This window comes from Odocoileus virginianus, unplaced genomic scaffold (genome assembly GCF_023699985.2).
Source record: "Odocoileus virginianus isolate 20LAN1187 ecotype Illinois unplaced genomic scaffold, Ovbor_1.2 Unplaced_Scaffold_6, whole genome shotgun sequence".
NCBI lineage: Eukaryota > Metazoa > Chordata > Mammalia > Artiodactyla > Cervidae > Odocoileus > Odocoileus virginianus.
The window spans coordinates 3,732,536-3,744,573 of NW_027224268.1; the positions used below are offsets into that span (position 1 = coordinate 3,732,536).

Sequence of the window (12,038 nt, forward strand, 5' to 3'; positions counted from 1 at the left end):
GTTTCCCCATCTATTTGCCATGAAGTGATGGGGCCAGATGCCATGATCTTAGTTTTTTGAATGTTGAGTTTTAAGCCAGCTTTTTCACTCTCTTCTTTCACTTTCATCAAGAGGCTCTTTAGTTCCTCTTCTCTTTCTGCCATAAGGGTGGTGTCATCTGCATATTGGAGGTTATTGATATTTCTCCCGGCAATCTTGATTCCAGCTTGTGCTTTATCCAGCCTGGCATTTCACATGACATACTCTGCATATAAGTTAAATAAGCAGGGTGACAATATACTGCCTTGATGTACTCCTTTCCCAATTTGCAACCAGTCTGTTCTTCCATGTCCCGTTCTCTTGACCTGCAAACAGGTTTCTCAGCAGACAGGTAAGGTGGTCTGGTATTCCCATCTCTTTAAGAATTTTCCAGTTTGTTGTGATCCATACAATCAAAAGCTTTAGCATAGTCAATGAAGCAGAAATAGATGTTTTTCTGGAACTCTCTTGCTTTTTCAATGATCCAACGGATGTTGGCAATTTGATCTCTGGTTCCTCTGCCTTTTCTAAATCCAGCTTTCAATGAATAGCAGGACAATATTTTGAAATATTCACTGATGTTCACCTCCAAGCCCATTTCTTTCTCTGCATGGTCTGCTCTTTTGTTTTTTCTATGGTCAGCCAGACAACATGCCATCATGACTGCAGGACAAGACAACATACCTAGATAAATGTCTAGATTCCAGGAGCTGAGGGCTAGGAAGGATATTCTATAAATGAGACTGAAGCTCCTTCCTCTCCAGAATGGGAACCGGCGAGAGGCTGGGAGAGATGGAGAGTGTTTTGGGGAAAGCAGAAGAGCACCAACTTGTGGGTACCTGGGAAAGGACTGGTGTGCTTCCCTTCTTCTGAGAAGCTGATTCCCTGGGAAGAATCACTTGGGAACCACCACATAGCCTTGTGAAATTAAAGAGTACACTGACCTATGTCTAGCAAGAACCTGGAAGGTGACAAGATCACAGAAGGAATTAACCTTGGAATTATTCAGTGTCCCATTATGGCTCAGGAGGGGCAAGGGTACAGAGACATGGCTTTGGAAGGGTTGAAAGTGGTGAACAAGGGGTAACAGTAGCTCCCTGTCTATCTGAGTGATCAAAAGTGGACCAGATGGGCACAAAGATGTCTCAGTGAATTCTAGTGAGATCGATGATGAGGCCAAAAATGGGACACACACTTCACCTTTTTAACGCCTCCTCCCATTGCACCAAGCCCTGTAAATGTAGACTCCGCACCACAGCAAATGAGATGAATTGACCGTGCCCTAGGATAAGGATTTGGAATAAAATTTAGATTATTACACATAACAGATAAATAACAATGCACATCTGAGGGTATGGCCTGAGATTCCTGCCAACAACAACTTCCACTGCGTTGTGTGTAAAAACAGAATCTGGCCTTGAACACCTGAGACCTTCTACTAAAATATCTAGGGAATTAGGTTTATAGCTTGATCCTGAGCATGTTCTGACCACAGGCTCACCAAGATAATTTTTTTTTCTTTTCAGCTACTTATACAAAGGGCATGGAAGAATTTATAAATTGTTAGTTCTAAAGGATTAATAGAACATGGCACAAGGCCAATAATTATCTTTTTCCATTTTTGTTCTTAATGCGAGTAAAGTACTTGTTCTTACAAGGTAAGACATTCAGTAGTCTCAAACATAGGAGATCACTGAAAACATGCCCGAGCTTACATTTTTCTCTGCTTCTTCTATCTCCAACATTGATTTTCCATGCATGAGTTGCTATTATAACCTTTATGAACTATGGACTCAAATCTCCTTTTCTACTTTATCCATATTAGAATGTTTCCCCACAGTTTCCATCTCCTAGCATCCCAAACTTCTTTCTCCCCAGGCACTATAATTTGCAATTGTCAGAAACCGTGTACACTGCAAGTGTATATTAGGTGAGACCACCATCCGTAACCTCTGCATACCAAGGGGCTGTTCCTTTGTGTTTTCACTCAAAGCGCTTGTTGGTTTTACTCCACGAAGGCTTTATTATGTCATACACCATCATGCATATTTTATGTGCGAGATGCTCAGTAGATGTTCGTTGCTTTGTTATTTTACTACGCAGCACCAAGAGGCATCAAAGCCCAGCTGAAATTAGGAAGGTGACCTTCTGAATATATTCTTCTATAGAAACAATGCTCTTGGAACATGATCTGATGAGGAGGGACTGACTAAAAGACAGATATTGTTGGATGGATCCCTTCTAAATGCTTCATTTCACTCTTATTAAGCTTACCAGGCTCCCATTGACCACAGCGAGCAAGTACTCCTGAGCTCTTCCTACAAAAATCAAGACAAGCATTGGGCCAACCTGTGATAGGAGACAGGCTATTTTGTCGAACCTGAAATTGGAGTGGAGGTGTCGCTGGGGTGGAGGTACTAAGATCCAGATTCTAGAGCCCCTTTCCAGCTCTGTTGTTTGCTGGGTCCACTAAGAACCTAATACACTAGATAGCTGGCTTGGTCCCTTTGAACTACGAGGGCCCAGTCATTTGTACTAGCTTTCTACTACTCCCACTGCATGTCCTCTTCCTGGCCCTGAGCAACTGTCCAGGTTAAGCAAGTGCTTCAACCTCTCTAAGCCTCAGTTTCCACTCTGTAATGTCGGTACAATAAACACTACATGCCCGCACGGCTGTTGTGAAGGCTACCCAGGAGGAGCGGGTTAAGAGCATTCACTTAGGAGCCAGACTTGGTTTCCCTGCACTGCTTACTAGCTGTGGGATCTTGAGCATATTTGTTAACTTCCCTGTATCTCAATTTCCCCATCTGTGCATCCTGTGCATGCTAAGTGTCTTCAGATGTGTCTGACTTTGCGACCCCATGGACTTGTAGGCCATCAGGTTCCTCTGTCCATGGGATTCTCCAGGCAAGAATACTGGAGGGGGTTGCTATGCCCTTCTCCAGGGGATCGTTCTGACTCAGCGATTCTTTACCAGCTGAGCCACAGGGGAAGCCCAAGAATACTGGAGTGGGTAGCCTATCCCTTCTCCAGCAGATTTTCCCAACCTGGAATCGAACTGGGGTCTCCTGCACTGCAGGCTGATTCTTTACCAGCTGAGCTACCAGGGAAGCACTGATGAAGGAGGGCGGAAGCAAATGTTGAGATTGTGATTCAGGACATTTATCTAGGCAATGGATGTTTCCATGTCTGCCGGTTGAAAAGTGAGTGTCTCTCAGGAGGGTCTGGGGTTCCCAGAGACAAGCGGAAGATCCATTTTACAACTCCCTCTCTGTGTATAAATCTGTCCATCCAGGCAGGACCAACAGCCACCCTCTCCCACCGTCACTACATTCCTGTGAATTCTTGTTCACCCCCATGGAACATTCCCACCCAACATCCCAACACAATCCTCCCACTAAATAGAGTGCAATTACTTAGTAGTCTCCTCCATGAGGGCAGGAATCCTATGTTTATACACTACCAGCATTCTACATGACATTTGCTATCCCCTTAATGCTCAATAATTGTGAGCCCTGTAAATAAATTAAAGAAATTTAAAAAATGAATCTAATTGGATTGGCTAGCCTTGGGGGAATGGAGCATGATTCTTAACATCTATGAGCAATTATATGTCACAGCTTTTTAAAAATAAAATTTTGGAGACTGTTTTAAGTTAATTTGTCTAATTGTGAAAAGCCAAGGGAAATTACCCTTGGATGCTTCTAAAGAGGAAAGATATGGCAATTTGCAAAGGGCATGAATTCCTCAAAGATTTCAGTCTTCCACCACTAGAAAGTATGAGTTAGAGTTAACAATTTAGAAAACTATGAAATGAACGGAACTCATCTAATTTCAGTTGCTGCAATTATAGTTCTTTTTGAGGATACATGAAAAAACCAAAATGTGGTTACTATAGCAGTAAATTGGTCTCCCAGAAACTCTTTCATTTTCTCAAGAAAAAAAAATTCTACAATAGAGCAGCCAAATGATAAGAAAAATAATCCACAAAGAAACACAAATATATCTAGAAACAAAAAGTGATCCATGAGCAAAAGTGGCAATGGGAAAAAAAAAAGACCAAAATAAGACCAAACCATGTGGGCAAGTAAGTGGATGCCAATTTTTAAAGAGAGAATTTTACAGTGTTATTAAAAAGATGAGGGTTTTCCCAAATTTCCTCAATGGGTAAGAAAATGAGATATTTTATCAAACAGAAAGGGAATTCATCTTGTGTAAGATACAGACATTAAAACATGTATCAGCTGCTAAGCCCAATAAAAAAGAGACTCTTACAGGAGCTGAATTTTCAATGGAGTATACATATGGCAGATAGAAGACTAAACTTGTAGAAAGACACATGAAAATTTTCTAATGGATGAACTTCTTCATTAGTGAGAAATACACATAATTCTGGTTTAATGAGTTTGAAGGTATCTGCTACAATAACTACAAAACCAGCTGCATTTCACCTCTGTCAATTGCACTGTCAGTGTACTTAGATTTGTTTGATTAAAATAAAGTACCCTGTTACTTTTATAAAAGTACAGTCACTGCTCTGAGATTAAAAGGGAGTAAGTTTTAGGATGATGTGCACACCCTCTCAGTACATCCAGGCCTATGTGTTTGTTTAACTTGTTTTTAATGTCTTTTATTTATTTGTGGCTGTGCTGGGTCTTTGTTGCTGTGTGGGCTTTTCCAAGTTTCAGCGAGCTGGGGCTACTCTCCAGTTATGGTGCTCAGGCTTCTCATTGAGGTGGCTTCTCCTATTGCGGAGGCTTAGTTGCTCCGTGGCACGTGGGATCTTCCCAGACCAGGAATCCAACCCATGTCTCTGCATTGGCAGGTGGATTCTTTACCATTGAGCCATCAGGGAAGCCCCGGGCCTATGTGTTTTTATCACTAACAAAACCCTTTCCAATCTGACAATTCCCACATGTGGCCAATGTGGGGGCTTGTCTGTCTTGAGGGGTCCCAAATGAACAGACGTGATGGAAGCTCCCTGAAAGCTTGGCTTTGGCCCACCTGTCCCTGTAGATCGGGTGCCTAGCTCAGTGGCCTGAACCTAAAGTAGGTGCTGTAAAAACGTATGATAAATTGGTGAAAAAAAGGTATGTTTTCCTGAGGGATGGATTCATTTATCTCACATTGAAACTCACAGAATAGCTGTAGGAGGGCTTGAAGAAAACCATCTAAATCGTTGTTTGCAAAGAGTGCTGTTCAGAGCCCACTCGCTTTCAACACATCGTTAGTGGGCACCTCCTGCGGGCCTGGCCTTGGACCTCGCTGTGGGGACACGGCAGAGGGCAACACAGACAAGGTTACTTTTCCATGGAACTCGGGATCCAGGTCACCTGATTTGACAACATCAAGCATCACTGCTGAATCAAACTGTGTCCCTGTCATCAATCACTGAGACAGCAGCCAAAGGATGCTCAGACTACATTCTAAAGTCAATTGCAAACAAACGGGATTCACCAGAGCTTTCTAAAAGGAGGCAATTGACTTTAGAATGTAGTCTCAGGTGATGCCGCTTCTTTCCGTCTCCTTCCAGAAAGACTGGGGGAGAACCAAGGAGCTGTGAGAAGTGCCATGAGGCTGTGAGAGCTCACGTCCCCCTGTCAGGGATGAAGTCAAGTGGACGTCTGGAAATATAGCCAGTCTGCCTGGTGCCGTACCCAAGAGGTCTTGCAGGAAAGCTAGCGCCAAGGCGCTGCCCTCCTCTTCTGCCACCAAAGAACCCACAGGTGAGTCTCATAGAAGAGCCAGTATGGGCACTTCAGGAACACAATGGGGCTGACAGCCAATGCCAATCAGAGGAGGAGCCACAGTTCACCCCGAAAGGGCTCGAACTGTGACCTCAGCTCACCCTCGGCCACCTTAGGGATGTGGAAGGGGGCCGGGCTGAGATAATGGCAAGAGAGTTTTATATACCTGTTTAAAAAGCATGAGTGCTTTCCACGTCAACCCATTTCAAACACCACACCCTATCATCAAGAATGTGGGAATCTTGTGGTAATCATAACCCCATCCTGAGTAAAATCCAATACATGTATCATTTGGGTTTTAATCTAAATTTGGCTTAACCAAAGAAAAGGTGATTGGTTACCTTAAAGTTTCCTAAAGCAGGGGTCAAACCTTTTCTGACAATATCAGATAGTCAATATCTCCTTCCCTGTGGGCCCCAGGTCACTGCTGCAGGTACAGGGATCAGGCCTTCTTAGATCCTGATCTATCTAAATGAATGGGTGTGGCTGGTTTCCAAGAAAATGTTATTTATGGGCTCGGAAATTTGAATTTCAAATTATTTTTCTGTGGCACAAAATATTCTTTTATTTTTTGCCCAACTCTTTTAAAATGGTAAAAACCATTCTTAGCTGCTGGGCTGTCCAAAACAGGTGGCGGTTGAATTTGGATCGCAAGCTGTCGTCTGCTCTCCGCTCTTTTAATTGGTTCATCTATTCAACAACTCTTCACTGAGCTCCATTATATAAAAAGTGCGATACAGATTTTTTGTTTACAGAGATGCCATTTTCTTTCACGATGCTTTAAACCAGAAGGGAAAAATCTTTTTCTGAAAAAAACCAAAAATCTTTCTAAATGCCCTGAAAGGATGGCTAGGACATGATCACACGCTTAGATGACTTTTTCTCCATCTCTGTCTTGCAGCAGGCGGTTCAGTCACAGCAAACACAAACAGAGATATTTTATTTCTTCTGTCATCCTCTGAGCACAGAAATCAATAGGACTGATCACAGGAGCGTGTGCTTAGGGGACAACACGAGGACTGTGCAACCTGTCATCAGCCCCACCACTCCAGGACATCAGCCCACAGAGGGCTCAGAGCCTGCCGGCCCGAGATGTGTCCCCACTGACATCCACGTGCATCTCAAGAGAGACTGCTTTCTAAGCGGTCACATTCCAGCTCCCCACAAGGGCTCTACATGGCGGTAGCACTCCCGACCCCTGCGTTCCTGGTCCCCAGGAAGAATGGCTCCTGCCCCAGGATGACCGACACACACCTCAGTGCTTGCTCCCCGGGAGGAACTCAAGGGGATTTGGACACCCCACGAGCACAGGCACTTTGCCAGCCAGTTGGGAAAGCTCCACTCTGAGACCGGCACTAAAGTAGGGTGACCAGACCAACCACCTCAGAAGAAGGACCATCTCAGGATGTGGGCCCTTTGCTGCTAAAACTGGGATGGTTGGTTACCCTAAAAATAAGTCTCTATTTCTATTTCTCTGTCTTCTCATCAGTGTCCCAATTCCTCCCAGGAGGTGTGACTAGACAGCACTTTGGGGTAAAGCAGAAGCTGAACTAAGCTTGGGAAAGAAAGTTTCTCCAGAAAACCCTAGAAATACATTTTTGCCTTTCTCAGGGTACAGATGTACCTTTCTGTTATGAGAGAGCATAAGTGTTAGAAGATTCCTATCTCAGTTTATTTAAAGTGTCCTGAGAGCCTTCTGCTTCCATCTCACCTCAGAAGATCAGTTTATAAAAGATGTCACACAAGCTAGTCAGTACCCCGCGATGCCGGGCAGTATGAGGGGGTCCATGCATGTAACATCCACAGCTTCCTTTGGAAAACTTCGCAAGACCCCTTTGCCCTAGATTCACCATGGAAGTAGAACTCTCATGGGCTTCAAAGAGGACAGTTGACCATATTTTAACATCACATAAAATACATTTTCTGACACCCCTTTAAGAATATCACATAACATGATTTACATCTATCCTGAAACTAAACCAATAAACCAAGCACATTTTAAAAACTGTTCTACTTTTGACCTCATGATCCTGTTACCTTGGTTGATGATTTAAAAATTCAGTAATGAATCACTCAGTCAAGTATGAAAAATCAGTGAACTGCATGTTTCTGTATCCATGCGATTACGTTTAGAAAAGTATTCACCACTTAAATTGAACTCAGCAATGGCATGTTGATCTCCTTGATTATGGAATATCAATGTGTTAGTTATTTTGAAAGGAAACAAAAATGCAACCCTTGGTTAGAGCAGTGGTAAAGGACTGTTTCATTCAGCGCCTGCAGCCCGAATGTCAACAGAACAGACATGTAGGTGGCTGTTTACAGAGCCTGGTGATTTACATTAGAGGTCAGTGTCAACAGCACTTTCAAGGTGACTGGGTCAGCTTATGTTTCTGCTCTGAAATGGCCCATGGGAAGCCCATCCTCTGGAGAGTGAGGTCTCAGCGTTGCGCAGCCTCCTGACGGAGCCCGGCTGAGCAAGTCACTTACCTGACTAAGTCGATGACTCGCTCCCTTGGTGCGGCGCTGACTGCCTCATCATTGATCATTACAATCTGATCTCCCGGGATCAGCTTGCCTTCAGACGGGCCACCTGGAGACAAAGGAGAGTGAAGAGCAGGTGAAAAGCCCATTGGTCATCCGTCCATGTGTAGCCTCTGCTCCTAGTCATGACTTCTTGTGAGCAATGGGTGTTATCAGCAAAAACAAACCCCACCCACCCATGGGTGTTCTCTTCAATATCCTTGCCAACATTGGACAGAACTGGGGAGGTGGGTGGGAGCTTTGGGGAAGCGCCTGAGGTCCAGGGTGCACCCAGGCTGATGAAATCAGAAGCTCTGGAGGTGGGATTCAGGAATCATCATGGCTCTTAAACTTGCCAGGCAAGGCGGAGACTGGTAATGCTGCCCACTCTTTAACAGGCATATGAATCATGTGGGAATGTGTTGCCCGGCAGACTGACCCTGTAGGTGAGGAAGACAGCAGGGGGACAGACAGCCTGTCCTACAAGGTCCTGGTGGCTGCTGAGGCTGCCGGCCAGCTGCCCACACTCTGAATGTCGGGGACCTTAGAAGAAGCTATTCCCCCGACAGTAGCCGGTCAGCAGGGCTGATGCCTGGCAGCTGAAGTTTCGACCACCTGAGCACACCTGGATTTGAACACAGCTACATTTGCTTCCTCTGTACAACAGAGGGGAACCTGGAAGACAGCTGAACATGAGGGTGCCAGGAAGGACCTACAGGATTCGACTTTGGGTTATGGGTTTTGTGGAAGAGGGTTCAAAGAAGCAGGGCTTTGCTCTCAGCAACTGGGGGGAATTCTATTATGAGCATTTAATACGTATTGCCTGACAGGTGGGAGGAAGGAAGCTGGCTTTGGTAAGAAGCCGTGGTCCACCATGACCGCTGGGAGATGAGGGCATTGGGTTGTTTCTATGGTTTGGACTGTGTCGGGATGTTTGTGGTGGGGCTCACGTGTGATTGCAGAGGATTTGTCATCCATCACAGCCTCTTTCAATTGTTTTTCCAAGGAACAAGTAGAGAACAAATATTTGTTGAGCATTTATTGTGTACCAGGCTAAGTGCTTTAACTAGTAACCTCACTGAATGCTATAATCCCTTCCATATAATGACATGACTGAGGCTTACACAAGGGAAAAGAGTTGCCTGGAAGGGTTGGACTGAGTCTCAGCTTAGGTCTGTGAATGTTTCCATGTTCAAGGTGGCCAGGATCTCTTTTGAACTCTCTCCTCTAACTCAAAAACTGGTCACTGATAGGTTTCTTGACACATAAACTTAAAGACATAGCTGCATGAAGCACACATTTGTACTAAATAAAACCTGAAAGCTAATACTTTGATAAAATGAATTGCCTTCACATGTCTAATGGAATTATCCCCTAAATACTGATCTGGTGCTATATGGTACTGGAATTTCAATTTTTTTCCAGAGGTCTATCTGGATAATAGCTGCAACTGAAAGGTTATTTTTCAAATGTTGTCAACTCATGTAGTGATTGAAATGGACACAACACTCAGAACATGGAAATCTAAGTAAATCAGCTGTTGTCTACCCACCAGACATTTGGCATACATGTCTCTCAATCTGGAGGAGACATTTGTCTCCTTTCTATGGAGTGAGATAGAGGGGAGAACCTTTATGTGGCCCCATATCAGTGATAGAAAACACTCATTTCCAGATGTGGGAACTGAGATTCAGTGTTTGCACACATAAGGAATTCTGAAAGTCACTTGAGGGACTTCTGATGATGACTGGATTACATATGAGCAAATCACTCAAATTCAAAGAAATGGTTAGAAGTCAAATGCTGGTCAATACAGAAAAATGTCCAAAGTAACTGTTTGTAGAATGGATGTTAACTAATCTGATGAGAAAACCATGTGCAGATGAACAAGACTTAGTCTTACATTTGACCTATGTTTTTTGATCACATGGAAATACTCTTTCTTAAGCAAGAATTATAGGAGGAAGCAATATACAGTGCCTTCCGGGACATGAAGTTGGGGAATGCTTCAGAGGACTCTAATGCCCGTTACTCTGAAGGCTGGCTGGTCTGCTATAGAATAATCTGTTCTTACCATTGGAATCACTTGACTTCAATAGAGTTATTTTATGAGAGATACAATTTATATGATTGCATTTTAATTCTTCAAAATGACTGGAAACAGTGCTCTTTGACTTCAGTTTTCGCTTTTTCTACCCTTCTCAAAATTGTCTTAAAGTAGGTAAGAGTGTAGAAAAATTGAGGCAAGGAAGGGAAGAGGATAAAGGAACAGTAAGTCAATACAAGAAAATTAAAAACCAAACCCAAATATCCAGTTAGCACTGAGGACATATACATTGGAGAATTCCACAGAGATGTTAAAGTGTCCCACTATTACAAAACTGCATACCCAATAGGACCCCGTTGAGGAAAAAAAATGTGTGTGCACACACATATACATACATATAGCACTCTATATATGTTTATATATGAATGATACATAGTACATGCAAATGTATAAACAGAAAGGTCTTACTATATGTATGCTCTCCATGTATATGTTAATAATGGTTAATACTCAGTAGTTAGAACTCAGGTGATTTTTTAAATACCTTTATCCTCTTACTACCTACATTTTTTTTTTTAAGAAGAGCATACGGATTATTTCATTATTATAAAATACAAAAAATCTCTTTTAGAGAATAAAATTATCAAGTGCATTGAGTTCAACAACTATAATCTATAGCTAATAAAATAGAAAGCTCAGCAGACAAAGTGTGATGAAGCAGTGGTAGTAGTGAACAGTGAACAGGAAACTTACTCTTCTCTGCACAAGTCTAGAGGCTGACTGTATCTGCAGTCTTTGCCCTGGGCCATATTGTGTCAAAATGAGGAAAAATGAAATCCATTTCAATGATCTATAATAGCCCACTAGTTGGCTTTCATTCCCCCTAACTGATAGACTCGACTGGCCGAATATTTTAGACTTTAACATTAACATTAACAGATATTAATCTGGCATCCTTCCAATGCATTTCTTTCCCTCCCTATGATCCTACTTATCCAAAGGATGTAGAGAAGATACATCACACTGAAATGGAGGGGAGTTAACACGGAAGCTAAAAACAACCTAATAAAAGCAGAGGCAGGATTCAAGTCCATCAAACCCAGGCAGTCTGATGTCAGAGTCTGCACTCCTGACTACAGCATTTTCCTTTTGAACTCTTACTGATTTGCAAAATACTGGAGAAAAACAGCATAGAAGATACTTCCCTTTTGTCTGAAAATAAATCAGTAGAAGTTCATTAAAATAAGTAATAAACATAATTATTGAATAATAGAAAGAGCATGGTTTCTGGCAAAGGCAAAGGCAGCCCACGTCAGGCAATGATATCACAGTCCATTATATTCAACTGCGTTGATAGTGGGACATCTCTACACTGAGAATGACTGAGACCAAATACATTCATTATCTGACCTACGATAGAATTTAAGAGATTTGCCACACACTGTATCAGTTAGCATTTACAGTAAAACAAGACATCCCCAAGCTCAGTAAGGTTTCCTTTCATGCTTATGGGTCTTTAGAATGACCGTGGATTGGCTGATCAAGGGCAAAGTTAGCTGGGCAGTTGTGCTGAACACTGAAGGTCAGTCTGTAACTGAGCTCTCAGCTGTAGGCTGGTTGCCTGGCAGGTTCATCTAGGAGTTCAGGCTGAAGGGGTAGCAGCCGCTTCAGGGAAACTTTTTATGTCTATGGCAGAAACCCAA

At 43.0% G+C, this 12,038-nt stretch overlaps 1 protein-coding gene across 6 annotated transcripts in view; it reads right to left on the bottom strand.

The window, feature by feature from the left end:
- The window catches only part of FRMPD4 (FERM and PDZ domain containing 4), a 648,285-nt gene that overhangs the window by 95,700 nt on the left and 540,547 nt on the right, over positions 1-12,038 (bottom strand). For all 6 annotated transcript variants that reach the window (XM_070462629.1, XM_070462627.1, XM_020908849.2 and 3 more), the window contains one exon: positions 8,256-8,358. In XM_070462629.1, coding sequence (XP_070318730.1) covers positions 8,256-8,358 — 103 coding nt within the window. The remainder of the gene's footprint in view (positions 1-8,255; positions 8,359-12,038) is intronic.